This window comes from Chionomys nivalis, chromosome 10, assembly GCF_950005125.1.
Source record: "Chionomys nivalis chromosome 10, mChiNiv1.1, whole genome shotgun sequence".
Classification (NCBI taxonomy): domain Eukaryota; kingdom Metazoa; phylum Chordata; class Mammalia; order Rodentia; family Cricetidae; genus Chionomys; species Chionomys nivalis.
The window spans coordinates 38,921,156-38,938,604 of record NC_080095.1 but is presented as its reverse complement, the minus strand read 5'-3'; the positions used below and the strand labels follow the sequence as shown (position 1 = coordinate 38,938,604).

Below are 17,449 nucleotides of genomic sequence, written 5' to 3'. Positions count from 1 at the left end.
TTATTTCCTGCCATCTAGTTCTCTTGAGTGTGTTCTTTTTGTTCTAAAGTTTTCAAGTGTTCTGTTAATTCACTAGTGTAGGATTTTTCCAGCTTCTTTATGTAGGCATTTAGTGCTATGAACTTTTCTCTTTACGTTGCTTTCATTGCGTCCCATAAATTTGGTTATGTTGTGTGGTCACTTTCATTGATGAGTCGGCTGAGCATTGTTTAATTTTCATGTGTTTGTGGGCTTTCTGGAATTAGTGTTGCTGTTGAATTCTAGTTTTAAGTCATGGTGATCTGATAAGATACATGGGGTTATTACAATTTTTTTGTATCTGTTGAGGTTTGTTTTGCTACCGAGTAAGTGGTCAATTTTTGAGAAGATTCCATGAGGTGCTGAGAAGAAGGTATATTCTTTTATGTTTGTATGGAATATTCTATAGATGTCTGTTAAGTCCATTGAGTCATAACATCTGTTATTTCCTTATTTCTCTTTTAATTTTTTGTCTGACTAACCTGTCCAGTGGTGAGAGTAGAGTGTTGAAGTCTCCCACGATTAGTGTATAGGGTATAATATAATAGTGTATGGGATTTAAGCTTTAGAAGTGTTTCTTTTACATATGATAGTGCCCTTGTATTTGGGGCACAGATGTTCAGTATTATTTCTTCTTGATGGATTTTTCCTGTGACTAATATGAAATGTCCTCCTTTGTCTCTTTTGATTGATTTTAGTTGGAAGTCTATTTTGTTAGATATTAGGATAACTACACCAGCTTGTTTCTAAGGTCCATTTGATTGGAAAATTTTTTCCCAACCCTTTACTCTGAGGCAATGTCTGTCCTTGAGGTTGAAATGTGTTTTTTGTATGCAGCAGAAGGATGGATTCTGTTTTCATATCCCATCTGTTAACCTGTGTCTTTTTATAGGTAACTTGAGTCCATTTATATTAAGGGATATTAATGACCAGTGATTGCTATCTCCTGTTAATTTAGTTTTCATTGCTGGTGATGTTAATTTGTGTGTTTTCACTTCTTTGGAATTTGCTTCCGTGAGACCATCAATTTTCTGTGTTTTTGTTGATGTAGCTAACTTCCTTGGGTTGCAGCTTTCCTTCTAGTACTTTGTGTAGGGCTGGGTTTGTGACTAGGTATTGGTCAAATCTGGTTTTGTCATGGAATATCTTGTTTTGTTTTCTATGGTAATTGAAAGTTTTGCTGAGTACAGTAGTCTGGGCTGGCATCTGTGGTCTCTTAATGTCTACATGACGCTTGACCAGGACCTTCTGGCTTTCATTGTCTCCATTTAGAAGTCAGGTGTAATTCTGATAGGTCTACCTTTTTATGTAACTTGGCTTTTTTTTTTTTTTTTTTTGGTTTTTCGAGACAGTTTCTCTATAGCTTTGAAGCCTGTCCTGGAACTAACTCTTGTAGACCAGGTTGGCCTCGAACTCACAGAGATCCTCCTGCCTCTGCCTCCCGAATGCTAGAATTAAAGGTGTGTGCCGCCACTGCCTGGCTTTTTTTTTTTTTAATTCTGTATGTTTAGCGCTTTGATTATTATGAGGTGAGGGACTTTTTTTGTTTTGGGGGGGGTTTGGGTTTTTTTTTTTTGATCCAGTTTATTTGGTTTTCTGTAAGCTTCTTGTATCTTCATAGGCATATCTGTCTTTAGGTTTTCTTCTATGATTTTGTTAAATATATTTTCTGTGCTTTTGAGTTGAACTTCTTCTTCTATACCTATTAGTTTTAGGTTTGGCCTTTTCATGATGTCTCATATATCCTGGATATTTTGTGTTAAGGTTTTGTTAGAGTTAATGTTTTCTTTGACTGATGAGTCTATTTCCTCTATTGTATCTTCAGTGCTTGAGATTCTCTCTTCCATCTCTTGTATTCTGCTGTTTATGCTTGCATTTGTGGTTCCTGATCATTTTCTCATTATTTCTGTTTCTATAATTCCCTCAGCTTGTGTTTTCTTTATTGTCTATATTTTAGTTTTCAAGTCTTGAATAGTTTCTTTCATATATTTCATTGCTTTTTCTTTGTTTTCCTTAAGGGATTTGTTGATGTCTTCCAATTTTTCTTTGTCTTTTCCTCCATTTCTTTGAAGGAATTTCTCATTTCCTCTTTAAGTGCCTTAAACATTTTCTTGAAGTTATTTTTTAGGTCATTTTCTTCTGCTTCATCTAAATTTGGTTGTTCAAGTCTTGCTGTTTTAGGGTCACTAGATTTTTACTGGTATCATGTTGCTTTTTTGTGGTGTTGTATGTGTTCTTACCTTGTCTACCCATCTTTTCCTCCAATTGGTGTAGTTGGGGCTGTGTGTGACTCTGGTGATCAATCTTCCAGGTGCCAGTGGATCCAAGGCTTAGATGGTTGATCCTTGTGGTGCCGTCAGTGCCACAGTCACAGTGCCTCTTGGTCATTCCTGTTCCTGGAGGTCGTGGTCGCTCAGTACTCCCGGTGTTTGCTCAGCTCCTGTGGAGTTTGCCTTCTCAGGCCTGCTGGCCTAATTTGCTGACTCAGTCCTGCTCCTGTAGAGTTCACTGCCTCAGCCCCACTCCAGTCCAGGTTGCTGACTCAGTCCTGCTCCTGTGGAGTTCACTTCCTCTCCCTTAGAGATTTTTAAAGCAATATTTTCACTAATTCTTTACATTCATTAATTGATACTCTGTATTTTGATCATATTCACCCCCCTACTGAATTCCTCCCAGAGCCATCTCTATCTCTGTACCCACCAAACTTTATTTTCTTCTTTGAAAACAAGACCTAACTTAATTGACATGAAGCTCTCAAGATAATTCCGCCCAATCGCCTGTCCCTTCCCTTTGTTTTCATCTGAAGGAGAGGTGTTCCTGCCTTGACTTATTCTCATCTTTAAGCCAATACTTGGCTAGCATGGTACCACACACCTATATTCCCAGCATGTAGGGGCTGCAGTCCAGAGGTTTGCAAATTTAAAGCCTGCCTGGAAGACCTTGAGTCAAATCAAATAAAATAAAACCTGACTGCCTTTCTCCATCGCCCCTCCTTCGACTCACAACCCTCTCAATCATTGCCTCTTAGCTTCTTACACATTATCATCAGTCAGCTTATCTTTCCTCACTAATGAGAAAAAAGATAAGAGAGTCTCCTGAAGCTGGGACGAGGCTCAGTCTGCAGAGTTCCTCTGCACAAGCATAAAGACCTACATTCACATCCTCAGGCCTGCAGAAGAAGCCAGGTGCAGCAGAGTGCACTTATCATCCCAGCATAGGGCAGGTAGACACAGGATTCTTGGGGCTTGCTGGGCTTCCGGTCTGACAGAATTGGCATCAGTAAGAGACCTGGTTCAAATTAAGCTGAAAAGTGACTGAAGAGTACACTCAGTATTGACCTCTGGCCTCCACACACATGGAAGTGCATGTACGTATGCATCTGAGTGTGCGCACGTGCGCGCACACACACATACCACTGAATAAATAAATAAAAACGCACACACACTCCCTGCCTCCCCACACAAAAGGTTCTCTTCCCTTTGCTGTGTAATCCCATCTTACTTCACTCAATCTTCTGCCTTGTGAATCAGGCTAACTTTAATTCATGTTTCTGTTAGTGGTCAACCCATTTCTCCATATGTTCAGAAATCCTTTGGGAAAGATTTATTATGTGTACATACATGATATGTACATATTTGGTGTCATAGGTGATAGCTTGGTGGTTCCTGACTCTCCTAATGCTGTGACTCTTTAAGAACAGTTCCTCAGGCTCCTCATGCTGTGGTAACCTCCAGCCATTGAATTATTTTCTTTGCTACTGTCATGAATAGTAATGTAAATGTCTGGCGTGTAGAATGGTCTTGGGTGACCCCTGTGAAGGGTAGGTCATTTGACCTCAAAAGGGGTCATGACCACAGGTTGTTAGCTCTGTTAGCTCTATAGAATGGATACACACCTTGAAGTATTTTCTGAGGAATTGCTGAAAATCAGACATTGTTCTCAGAAGCCAAATAAATTAATCTTTTGGGTCTTTTGGTCCTTTTGGCCAAGAAGGTTAGCTGATAGCATGGAACTGAGCAGTCTCTATGGAAGCCAAACTGAGCACCCGATTCCTGAGCAAGGGGTGTGGCTTATCCCTATCAGAAGGTGAGACTATAGGAGCAAAATCCTTCACACATGAACACATTTTACAGACATACTTTTAACTGGGTATCGGGGAATCTCTTCATTTGAGAGAAGTTGGGAGATCAAAGCACTGATTGAAATACACCAAAGTGAGCTTTAGTGAAGTCAGGTAATTTATCATACAGTAGCTTTATTCTAGCTGGTGCCTGCTTCTATAAAGGAAAAATAGTAGACACACATCTCTTTTAGATTGTTCACATACTCGTGCTAAAAAAAAAAAACAAAAAACAAAACAAAAAAAAACAACTCTTCTTCTTGCCTTCAGGAGCCTCCAGACAGGCGGCTTTGCCTGGGAGGGCGAGGTGGAGAACAACGCGTACAGCAAGGCCACAGGGGTGGTTCCGCAGCACAAGTATCACCCCACAGCAGGCAGCTACCAGCTCCATTTTGCCCTCCAGCAACTTGAACAACAAAAACTTCAGTCCCGGCAGCTCCTGGACCAGAGTCGAGCCCGGCACCAGGTACCTGAAAGTCCTAAGATGTTATCTTCCTTCTGTTGGAGAGATAGTTGAGGGGATGAATGGGCCGTGAGTGACTGTTTCCTAAACCTTCACCCGCCTGCCCTGGGTTTTCTCCATGCTGCTCTCTGGCTGTCGTAGCTCTCTGGCTGTAGCTTTGGCTTCTTTGGAAGGTTATGCCGAACTAGTGCTCAACATGGTTTTATGTGAATTTGTAAAATCCTTTATTACCGTGTTTACTTTTTCTGTTGAATGATCTTAGTAGCTTCCTAATCAAATTCTCCGTTCCCCAAAGCTGTATTTTGAGCATCTTTATTTGCAAATGTACCAATTTCTGTCCTCCGTAGGATAGGCAAAGGTGTGCTATACTAATCACTTATGTCTTGGCTAATCAAGCTGACATCCACATAACCATCAAACCTATTGTCCAGAGCAGACCGTGCCCATTGTGCTTTGCCTTGTCTCTCACCTGACTGTACTTATCCACAGCAGTGTGTTTTGTCAATTACTGCATCGTAATTGAGAAATTATAAATGCAGGCATTTGTGAATAGTTCTTTTTTATTGGAGAAAATGACAAACCTTTTCTCTTTTTTTTCTTAAAGCTCCTTACACTTCTAAACTTCTGTCGTGTTAGTTACCCAGCAGTGCCAGCAAACCGGATGCTGACCAGAACAGACCTGAGTGGGTATAATAGTAGATCATTTGAAATTACACCTTTGGTCCCTTTTAATTTCTTTCCTGTGTTTATCTGTGCGTGTGCATGCCCGTGAATGTGTGCGTACGGAGGGCAGCTGGTAGGAATCCAGTCTACCGTACAGGCCCTGGGGCAGGCACCTTTACTCACTGAGCCATTCTCTGGCCCCATTGCTCTCTCTTTTTGGTTTTGGGGTTTGTCTGTTTTTTTAACCAAAACTACAGGCAAGCCTTCTTTTAATTACAGTGTGTGTGAGTGAGCCTCGGGGCTCCCGGATAGGTCGGAGGACAGCTTGTGGAGCTGGTTTGTCCTTCCACTTTGTTGGCTCCACGGTCGAACTCTAGTAGCCAGATTCGGCACCAGTTGCCTTTACCAACTGAGCCATCTCACAGACCCATGGGTTCCTGTTAAACCACACTTTAACACACTAAAATGGTAAATAGTATTTTCAAAACAAAAGGATTTGTTTACAGCGCATTGAAGTTTGGGGGGAGGACAGGCCGTTTTTTGCTGATTTTCTCTTTTAAAAGCTGCTTCATTTTGAGGCTTCTCATGCTTTTGATTAGCTTCCAGCAGCACACATTCTTTTGAAAACTCAGAGTACTGCTTTTCTTGTGTGGATTTTTTTTTCAGTGAAGATTATCCTAGTTTAGTTTCACTGAATTATGAAGTATATGGAAAATATGTTTTTTCAGATCTGTCAGAATATCCATCTTAGGGAGGAGGCAGAACTCCCAAGAAGGGAGTTATCTTGTGTCTCCTGGAGAGGGGATAGAAATCATTCATCTTGGTTTTATATATGTATATACATCATTTTGTTTCTGTCCCTTGTTTTTCTAAACCACAACTGCTTTAGGTACAAGTGAGTAAGGGTGAAGTCCTAGGGTTGTGGGGAAGCAGGAGCAACTAAATCCTACCAACTTAGATTTATAGCAAGACAGCAAATGAGGTATTAGGTACCTAACTTGAGCTTCGTGATTTGGAGCACTTTATTCAGAAGATACTCATAGTTTGTCACTCCAAGTAAAGTCCTGCTAGATTTCAAGCCTTGGTTTTTAGCCTAGCTGTGCTAGACCTGACCATCTTCATTACCACCAGACTGTTGATTGGTTGAAGCATGGATTGCATTCTCAGTGTGGCCTGTATCTCTCCCTCATGCTAATTCTTTGGGTGGAGATGGTATTTATCTGATGAATACCCTGTGCTTTTAAGCCATATTCTTGAAGTATAGGTAACTAGCAATTTGGCTAACTGTCTTTTTAAGATTCCTGTGTAGAATTAAAATTGGGTTTATCAAGTATGCATCCATAGACGAGATGTTTGGAGACTAGTATGTTAGTCCTTGTGTTTCCCTTACTCGGGTGCATTAGCATGCAGTGATGTGTAGTGATGCCTTCTATAAATAGCACCTTTCTCATGGTGATCTCTTAATAAATGTTTGGATGACCGTATAGCTTTTCTTCATTTCATGCCAAGAAAGTCCTCCATCCTTTTCTGCCTTCAGTCAGAGCACTTAGACACTCAGCCTATTACCACTGTGTTCATTTCAGGGAGACAAGTTCTGATTTAGAGTGTCAGTGTAGAACCAACACATTCATCTGTGTCGAATCAGCTTTGCTCTTTGTCTCTGCCACTGTACTTACACTTACAAATCTAGAAATTGCCATGTGCCAACTTCACGCCTGAGAAAAATGACACATCACCTGGGAGTGAAAGAAGGAAGTCAGTTAAAACTGTTAGCAGAAGTTTAGGGACAGAAATAAGAGACAGTATCATCCATGATAAAGAAAGAAAGCAAGTACTGGAAGTGTGGGCTTCTTTATACCCTAGAGACTGAACCCAGTAGCTTGCAAAACTTTGCACAAGATTGACAGACTTCCCCTGAAAATAACCTTTGTTAGCCATAGGGTCTGTGTTGTGGCTCCTCAGCTCTGCCACGGTAAAGTGAAAACAACCATACTTGGTGTGTGCATGAATGACTGTTGACTGTGTTTTGATAAAACTTTATTTACAAAACCGGCAGCAGTCTGGATTTGGCCTGCAGCCCTAGTCTGTACATCTGTATTCCAGGACAGCAGAAGAGCCAGCTAAAACACTGATCGTTTATTCGTCCCATTTCTTTTTTAAAAATTTATTTTTTTTTGAGCTCTACATTTTTCTCTTCTCCCCTCCCTGCCTCTCCCCTCCAACCTTCCCCCAAGGTCCCCATGCTCCCAATTTATTCAGGAGATCTTGTCTTTTTCTACTTGCCATGTAGATTAGATCTATGTAAGTCTCTCTTAGTGTTCGCATTGTTGTCTAGGTTCTCTGGGATCGTGATTTGTGGGCTGGTTTTCTTTGCTTTATGTTTAAAAACCACTTATGACTGAGTACATGTGATACTTGTCTTTCTGTGTCTGGGTTACCTCACTCAAAATGATGATTCCTAGCTCTATCCATTTTCCTGCAAAATTCAAGCTGTCATTATTTTTCTTTCTGATGTGTAGTACTCCATTGTGTAAATGTACCACATTTTTCTTATCCATTCTTCGGTCGAGAGGCATTTAGGTTGTTTCCAGGTTCTGGCTATGACAAACAATGCTGCTATCAACACAGTTGAGCACATATTCACTTATCCCATTTCTAATGGAAGTAGGTTTGGGAAGAGGCTCAATTGCTTTCATTTCTCACAAGTTCCCAAGGGATGCTAATGCCATTCTCTCAAGGACCGTACAATGAAATCCATCCAGAAAGAATTAAGTGTATATTCTCTCTGTCTCTCTGTCTCTGTCTCTCTCTCTGTCTCTGTCTCTGTCTCTCTCTCTCTCTCTCTCTCTCTCTCTCTGTGTGTGTGTGATTGGTTATTTGCTGTCCCTTGGAAGGGAAGTTGTATGTTTAAAACTTAGTATCATTCTTATAAAATTTCAAGCAATCCTTTTTATGGGAATCTTGTTGCTATCTTCCTCAGCCAGAGCCCCACGACCTTCTCATAAGTAAGTTATCAGAACACCTCCTTGCTCATTCTTCTTATCAGGGTACATTCTGCTCACTAGTCACAGCTCTGGGATTCACGTCTTTGAGTAAGCGAGAGATAAGGAGTGGGGCAGAGTCCTCCCCTTCTGCTTTGGTAGTGATGACCATTGCTTCAGCAGCGCTGGCTTATGAAGCACTGTTCCAGGTGCTGCCTCTATCTTAACTCATGTAAAGGGAGCTTCAGGGTGCTTGGGGGCTTTGCTGGAGTCCTGAGTTAGGGCTGGGAAGGTGGATCTTACAGACTGATGTGTCCACCCCGCGAGCCTCCTCTGACGGCCACTTCCTTCTGCTCCTGGCTCCCTGCCTCTGTGAGAGGAAAGAGCAAGAGCATATTTCTTTGAACTGAGTGGGGGACTTGCGGGGCCACAGTGACTGCTGGTGACATCAGCATGAGCAGCACCCCATGCTGGGGTCCGGGTGGGGGCCTGGAGCAGTGGTGAGGCCCGACTGACCTGATTCTAATTGGCAACATGGAGCTGATGTTATTCTTGGCGCAGGCAAAGCCATTACTCAGTGGTCTCTGTTGAAGTGACTCTTTGTTAAAGTCCTGCTCCCAGCCCCAGCCCCCTGCCTTCCCTCCCACTCTTCTCTGCCTCATCCAGCCTGAAAAGAAGCCCAAAAAGGCAGAAAAAAGTAAGGGTGTTCTGGGGGCCAAGGCAGAATTGCTGAAGTCTCTTTTCGCAGTGATGGGGTCAGGAGAGATTTTTGTCACGGGCTCTGTTTTCTTTTCAGAGCCCTTCCAGTTTTCAGAGACTGAGTTTGCTACTTGAGTAAGGTGAGCCAGGGTAGGAAGATGCTGCATCTGTGTTCCTCTGGTCATCTTTCCTATCTGTGCTTTACTTCCCCTTCCCACGGGAGCAGGTCTAACTTAGATCTCATGAAACAACAGGTAATGCACCTCCAGTTAGCACGGCCAGGACCTTGGCATTCTCTGAGAGGCCTCAATTCTGTGTAGGAATATCTGGGAGGCCTAGGAAGGTGATGGAATGCTACTGGGCTGGCCCCAGGGAGGCAACAGGTTGCTACTGGTGTGTGTGTGTGTGTGTGTGTGTGTGTGTGTGTGTGTGCAGTACTCTACAGGTGTGGGAGGTGTTCCCATATAAACATCCAAGTCTTGTTATTTTGCTCCTAAAAGTCTATAGCACCTGTCGAGAAAAGCTCAGCTCCCTGCAGGAAGTAACTCTGTTTTCCTCAAGCTTCAGCTGCTATATGTTTGGGTGTTGTGGAGGTGCTGAGCAGGCATCCTTCCCTTTTCCAAGCAATAAGCAATGGCAGGGAACAACTGCTCAGCCCTGCAGGAAGTCCTGAAAGCCTTCCTGTGTCAGAGGGCGAAGGGTTGCCTGCCTGCAGGCCTGCAAGGGTGTGTGGACCAAAATGTCATGACATGTTGCATGTTTTTGTTTTCTTTTCCTTTGTGTGTGTGTGTGTGTGTGCATGCGTGCATGTACATGCCTGTACACTCTTTTCTCTTGACCCGAAGTGGGAACTCACTCATTTAACATTTATGTTTCTAGTGTTTCATTATTTATTTTTCCTAGGACACTCTAATGCTGTAGATTTTGCCAAGCTAAACCTTCTTCTTTTGTATTGAAAATACTGGAATAATGTGTGTGAAAACTACCCTCACTGGCTTTGGAAATGGTCCCTTGAGACAAGCTTTGGGGTGTGTGATTTAACTCTTCCCTGTGCAGGGCATGACCTAACACAGGTTACTGGAACTTCTTTGGATCTCATTTTCTGACTCTTTTATTGGAAAATAATGAGAGAGATTTGTTGGGGAACCACTAGGATTGTGATTCCCAAATGAAACGTTATCAATTGTTACCAAACCAAGCTTTACATTTGTACTGATTCCCTGAACTGCCTTCGATTAGCCCCCTTTTCCTAAATGGGGGAAAAGATCGTTCATATAACTTTCTCAGTCACATAAATAAGAACTGGGGAAACTGGGATTTGAGCTAGCGCTGTCAGCATCTGATATCCAAACTCTGGTTCCCATGCTGTGTGCTGCTTCTAAAGCACAGTGTGTGTGTGTGTCTGTGTCTGTGTGTCTGTGTGTGTCTGTGTGTGTATGGTTACATACACTGGAGCTCACACATTCAGCAAGTTTTTACTGACACAAAACTCTATTGAAAAGTTGTAATTCAGCTATCATAACCTCTGGCTTTCATATGTACAGTCTCAAAATAAAAAGTTTGTTAAACCTATGTAAGGCCTAGACATTATCCCAGTCACCGCAATGCTTAATTCACTAAGTGTCTTAAGGAGTTCATGGGAACACGCATGCTCCGCCTTCCCTTATCCTTCATTAGTAAGAGGGTTAGAAGCTAATGAGCCATGCAAGATCCTGAAACGTGTTCCAGAGGCTTCCAGATTCGGAGCTTGTGAAGACTGCTGTCTTTTCAATAGATTTTTAGTTTTTCTTTTAACCCTGTTACTAATGATACTGTTTTATTTTTATTTCTGTTAGGTGTTAGGAGAAAACTGCCAGGGAACATAGCAGGAATCTACAGACTGGATGTCACAGACATTTTTGCAGAGTTCACATCAGGTCTCCATGTTCAGTGGCCTATAAATCTGATTCTTAATGCACTGTTGCACTATAGATTGTAGTAAAAGGCATCCCCGGATCCCACCGGGCTGCTCTGTAAAGCTGCTGCTGTGGCGGTGTCCCTCTGTGACCTGCGGGGACACGGCACGTGTGAGGAGTGTCTCCTGTGTGGCAAGTGAAGCTGGTTGTTCCACTGTTGAGGAAACTGCCCCCAGTCATAGCACCTCCTCAGTCCCTGGGCTGTGCCAGGCCAGAGGCTTCAGGAGCCCCCCTCCCCCACATGTCACTAATCAAATGAAGTATTCAGCTTTGCTGCCACTGCTCTGCTCCACCCTGAGATGAACAGTCAACGCCATCCGGACCTCAGCTTGGGTGTTCACACACCAGAGGCTAATGGACAGTGGTTCTCAACCTGTGGGTTGCATATTACTCCTTTGGGGGTCTTATATCAGGTATTTACATTACAATTCATAGCAGCAGCAAAATTACAGTTATGAAGTAGCAATGCAGTAATTTTATGGTCGGGGGTCACCAGAGCATGGCTGTATTAAAGGGTCCCAGCCTTAAGAAGGTTGAGGACTGCAAGTCTAGAGGGTTAAGATGGTGTTTGCTACAGGACCTGCCTCTGTCCGCTCTCTGCACCCTGCCTGTGGCTTCTGTCCCTGCGCACATGGCGGCACACAAAGCAGTACTTTTGTATGAAATGATGAAAGATGTCTTTAACAGGAAGCACTCCATCCATCTGAGATGGACGCAGGCACAGGAAAATGTCTTAATGAATGCGTGAGAGAGGTCTGTATAAGATCTGCGCATACGCCAACTGCATATGATTCTGGGCTAAATCAAACAAATCATTCATTTCAGGACAGAGATAGGTTAGATAAACAGAATTTCAAGTTATAAGAGAATTTAGTACTTTTTACTATTTCTCTTTAATAATCAGAAGGTATAAGATTCCAGCATGATATTAGGAAATCAGGAGCCCTAATATACAATTCTCTACAACTGCTAGCAAATAAAATACAGAGTAGGTCTTTGAAAATAGAACTGTGAATTCCCTTTTGTTAACCAGCTGAGCTTTCAGGCTGAGGTAATTGCTTTGTTTTTAATTGATTTTCTACAGACTGAGCATCAGGAACTTGAAAACCCAAAAGCTTCATAATCCAAAACTTTTTGAGACCTTGCATGATTCCACAAGTGGAAAATTCCTTGCCATAAAACTATTTTCATGCACAAAACTGCTAAAAATTGTATATAAATGACCCGAATACTGGAATGAAAGGCGTGTGCCACCATGTCAGGTTAGAGATCCTATCTCAATAAATAAAGGCAAAAGCCAGGAGTGGTGGTGCATGCCTTCCATCCCAGCACTCGGGGGCAGAGGCAGGGGGATCTCTGTGAGTTCCAGACCAGGGATGCGTAGTTTCTACTAATAAAGTAAAGGCAGTGAGTACTAGAGGGAAATTCTCAGTGTCAACCTCCACACAGGCGTGCCTGTGTGTGCATGCGTGTTGCATGTGTGCGTGCGTGCGTGTGTGCGTGTGTTGCATGTGTATTTGTGCGTGTGTGAGTGCATGTGTGTGTGCGCATGTGAATGTTGCATTGTGTGCATGCGCGTGTGTATTACATGTGTGCATGTGTGCATGCGTTGGTATGCATGTTACATGTGTGCACGCATGTGTATATGTGTGTGCATGTGTATATGCATGTGCACGTGCATGCACACACACATAAAAGACATTTGTTTTCCTCTTCAGCTGGTGAAAGTTACAGTGTTAGCCTTGTTTATGTTTGCTTTAGAAAAGAGATTTGACTTAAAGGATGTACTTTAGACACTTGTTCTCTGAAAGGGAGTCAGATAACACAAGGATGGAAGGCAGCTGAATGTGGTGGCCCACTCTACATGCTGGGTTATGAATCGCAGCTTACTACACAGTAACTGCATATTCATGGAGAACAATTTCACGCTTGTGGGCCTTGACTCCTTCTGTAACAGAGGTGGTGGTACAGCCCACTGCAGATGACAGGTAGGGGTTAGCAGAGTTTAACATGTACAGTGTGTGGAGCAGTCCTGACCCATGGTAAAGAGTTCCCTAAGGATTAGTTGCCCTTAAACTGGGTAATCCAGCTCTTGGGAGTCTGAGACAGGAGGATGTCTGGGTTTGAAGCTAGCGTGGCCTAAGAGTGAGACCTTGTTTTAAAAAAGCAAAAATTCAGCTGCTCTTAATGTAGTTTTTCATTGTGGTAAAAAGAACATAACATAAGTATCCGCTCTTAGCAATTCTTGCGATCCAGAGCAGCGTTGTTAACTGTGCGTGTTCCCTGGACAGCTGGTCTCTAAAGTGTGTCCATACTGCAGGACAGAAACTGAAGCCACACTGAGCAATGCTTCCTCCGCTTCCTCCCAGCATCCAGTGCTGCCATTTCCCTCCCTGTTGCTAGGGGTTTGCTTACTTCGGGGTTTTTCATATGCATAGACTGTTGTAGGATTTGCCTTTCTCTGACTGCTTTATTTTACTAGCATCACAGCCTCACGTTTCGTCCGTACCATAGCATGTGGAGAAAGTGTCCCCACCACACATGATGTGTCTTTTCCATAGGGGACTGTCCTACCTAGACAGGAGTACGCTATGTCTGCGTGTCACATTGCTTTCTCCGCTTAGGCATCAGTATGTGCGGAAGTTGTCTCCATAGTTTGGCTGTCTCAGTAAGGCTTTTCTGGACACAGCACTTCATCGGCCATTTTTTATACCTTAAATGCACACAGTATTATAATTTCAACCCTGAAGTTTTAGTTCAACTTCCTGTGCTTCTCCCAGAGACAGAGAAGATGCTATTGAATGTATCTTGGGAGCAGGTGCAGGCTCATTAATTAGCTACCTATTTGGACAACTGAAAGGGCGTATGTAATTTATTCACAGTTGGAGAGAAAGGCACAAGCATGAGTTAAAAATAGAGATTAATACCAGGATAAAATGAATATTTTTTTAGAATTGTACGGGTTTATTGCTAACACATTTGTCCAAAGACAGAAATGTCTTCTAAACTGAAGGAGGAAAACAGCATCAGCATCGAGTTCTGATGGAACTTTTGTGAGGTACAAACCATTTCTGCATAATGATCAGAGGAAAGTCAAGGGAATTACCCCTCTGCCATGTTGGAACAGAAGACTCTGAAGGGCTGTGGAAATGGCTCAGTCAGGTGCTTGTCAAGAAACCTGAGGACCTGAGTCACACACATCCCCTGAGAAAAGGCCAGACATGGTACTGTTAGCCTATAGTCTCAGCCTGTGTGGGGTGGGTGTGTCCAAAATGGAGAGTGAAGAATGTGGGGCCGGGCGGTGGTGGCGCACACCTTTAATCCCAATGGTGCCGGGCAGTGGTGGCACACATCTTTAATCCCAGCACTCAGGAGGCAGAGGCAAGCGGATCTCTGTGAGTTCAAGGCCAGTCTGGTTTACAGAGCAAGTTCTAGGACGGCCAGGCCTACACAGAGAAACCCTGTCTCAAGAAAAAAAAAATACTGTTTTTTTCATTCCACTCAACCATGTGTTACAATTTTATTTATGTGACTAGGATTATACATCTATCCCAGGTCACTTTTGTAACATTTTACTTTTAGTTTTAAGTCAGTTTGATAATCATATAGAAAATATATAATCATAAAAGCAATGATAGGCCTACCTTTGCAGATATGAAAAAAAAAGATATTTAGTGGTTTGTGTGTGCAAGAAAGTGTACCATCCCTGTCTGTGAGTTGCCGGAGAGGAACCCTTTGGAAGCAGCTTTGTATGGGCTAATGGGCATTATGCTACCTAGTTAGATCAAAATCTGAGAGAGAAAATCCTATTTAAAAATGTTTGCTCCTCTGGAACTGGTGTTTAAGGGCCACACAGAGGTGCTGCCCTACTCAAATAGAGGCCAGTTGCTGCTTCCCCACCCAAGGTGCTCAAAGAGTAAAGTAAGAGCTGCTGTATTGCAGAGAGCTTTGCTCTATCGTGGGTCAGCCTAAGAGAAGGCCAAAGGCGGTGTTTTTCTGGAAGAAAAAAAAAATAAAAGCTTCCTAGAATTTAATCTCTGGACAGCATTATCTTTCTAGTAAGAGGCCAGATCTTGCTTCCCTGTGACCTACTGTGACCTTCCCCGTCAGAGCCTGTGTGCTTCCATCAGAAACCCCTCCTTCCCACCCACAAGCCCCGTGTTGTGGGAGAAGGAGGGCCTTTCCAGTCTTTCGCCTGGGGCCATGCCAGCCCTCAAGCTGTGGTTTTCTGAGTCTCCTTGCTGTAATGTGGCTGTTTCCCACACCCAGCAAAGCAGAAGCCCGCGGCTGTGTCGAGCTGGTCAGTAGAATCATTTCTTCCCCATCCCCTCGCTCCGAGCACACTCAGCATGACAGACCGCCGCCTGTGTTGTTGAAAGTATATATCCGGGCATCTCGTGTTGTGAGAAGGAGCTTCATCTGCTTCTTCTTTCCTGTTAGGCATGGTTATCAGAAGAATTACTCCCAGTAATCTGTGACTGACAGAGTTGCAGGATTGAAGCCAAAATATAGGGCAGGGGAAGGAAGCCTAGGGAAGCTGATTTCTGCCACTGATCTCAACACATTCACTCTCAGGTCTGCCTTTAATAGAGTCCAATGTTTCTCTGGGCTGTTCCTTACAGTTGTGCTTGCTTTAACCCCATTCCAGTTAACCTCAGCTTTGGTGAGGTGTCCAGAGACTTGTCTCTATTGCTGAGTCTTTAACAGGTAATGTTCAACTGGTGTGTCATCATACGCAATGGTGATCACTTCATTTTCCAAGAGTGTGGCTACCAAACCACAAATCACAGCTTTTTACTTCCCGTGGAATACAGTCCATGCCTGTTGTGTTGAGGCTTAAGCAAGCTTGAATCTGTTAAATTGGGATTACAATTGACTGCTTGTAACAGCTAACCTATCCCTAAATGAGTTAGGTGTGTTAGAGTTTTCCCATATAATTAAAAATCTGTGGAAATAGGCTCTTCCAGACTCCGTGGTGCCATCAGAAACCCATGCTCTTCTCCGTCTTCAACACGCTTTATTGATTGGGTTCGTCTTACCCCATCTGCCACTGGCAGGCAGTCCATGCAAGAGGGAAGCAGAGCAGGGCCAGCTATCACTATCAGCCATCCATCTGTTCTGAAAGAACCGTCATAGACCCATACCCAGGCTCTTCTGCTTAGATCCCACTGGCCAGAAGTGTGGGTGTGGTTATCTTAGGAATAAGAGAAACAGCAAGTGTAATTTATTTTTTAAGTTTATAAGGTAAGCACACATATTCAAACAGACCTTGAATAGTGTCACTAGAAAGAGAGAAGCCAGTTGAGCCTCCTAGGCAAGATTTCCTCCACACCTGCTTCATTTTTGTTTTTTGAAGGACTTTGCACAAAATTTGCATTTGGAAAGTAAACTTCCTTTCTTTGGGATCCGCAGAGGACTTGTTTAGACTTTGTGAACTATATGTAACTACCGCACACTCTAGGTACTAAAATCTAGAGAGGTGGAAAAAAATACCCTATATGTAACTACACATACCTGTCTTCTGACTTCCTATTGTTACAGAATATCCAGTCATTACTTTAAAAAAAGAAAGAATAGCTGATATAGCACTGTGTGTGTCTGTGTGTCTGTGTGTGTGTTCTTTGTGGTGTAAATATTCATTAAGCATCAGACACTCTGTAAGTCACTGTGGGTACAACAGAAGTTAATTGTGAGGATTTGAGAGATGGTTCAGTGAATAAAGTATTTACTGAACAAACATGGGGACCTGGGTTCCCATCCCTGGTACCTACCTAAAGGCCAGCTTGCACTCAAACTTGACTTCCAGCCTCTACCTGTGTGTTCATATGTGCAAGGTTGTGTGTGTGCACACATGTGCTTTCTCTCTCTTACTCATTCACACACACACACACTCCTTCTGAAAAACTTTTTTGATTTTTTTTTTTTTGAGATGGGGGTAGCCTAGAACTCACTCTGTTACCAGGCTGACCTCAAACTCAGAGATCTGCCTATCTCTGCTGCCCAAGTGCTGGGATTAAAGACATGTGCCACCACCACTGCCCGGCTGAAAAACTTTTAAACAAAAACAATTTTAAAAAAGAAGAAGAAAAAGAAAAAAAAATGGATCAAACAAAGGCAGCCATTGCCATTGTGCGCTGTCTGGAGAAGAGGAAAACTAGGTTTATAAGTGACCACCGTACATGTAGGACAGACTAACTCTGATAAGAGCCTCACGGATACATCTTTATAACTGCTCAGAAGAGGGAAAGATTATTTCTGCCAGAAAGAATTGAGTAAATATGGTCTGAGAACCTAAACATATGTTTTCATTTTAAGAGTTTGCGTTCCCAGCTAGTGAGCATCATCATAAGACCAAAAAAAAATGTCTTGGAAAAATGCATAACCAACCACCATTCGCAGAGGGTGACAGATAGGTGGGCTTGCGTGCTCTTGGGTTCCTCTTTAAACTGAGGATGAGGTTTGGGAAGGAATGAGTGTGCTGTGTCTGTTTGTGTGTGTGTGTGACGCTTTGGCTAATTTCCAGGCACCTTTGTTGAGTGCTGGGCTAGAG

At 43.0% G+C, this 17,449-nt stretch overlaps 1 protein-coding gene across 13 annotated transcripts in view; it reads left to right on the top strand.

Annotated features, from left to right (window-relative positions):
- Ttll5 (tubulin tyrosine ligase like 5) overlaps positions 1 to 17,449 on the top strand; it is a 258,328-nt gene that overhangs the window by 169,164 nt on the left and 71,715 nt on the right. For all 13 annotated transcript variants that reach the window (XM_057782738.1, XM_057782731.1, XM_057782729.1 and 10 more), the window contains one exon: positions 4,409 to 4,604. In XM_057782738.1, the coding sequence (XP_057638721.1) occupies positions 4,409 to 4,604 (196 nt within the window). The remainder of the gene's footprint in view (positions 1 to 4,408; positions 4,605 to 17,449) is intronic.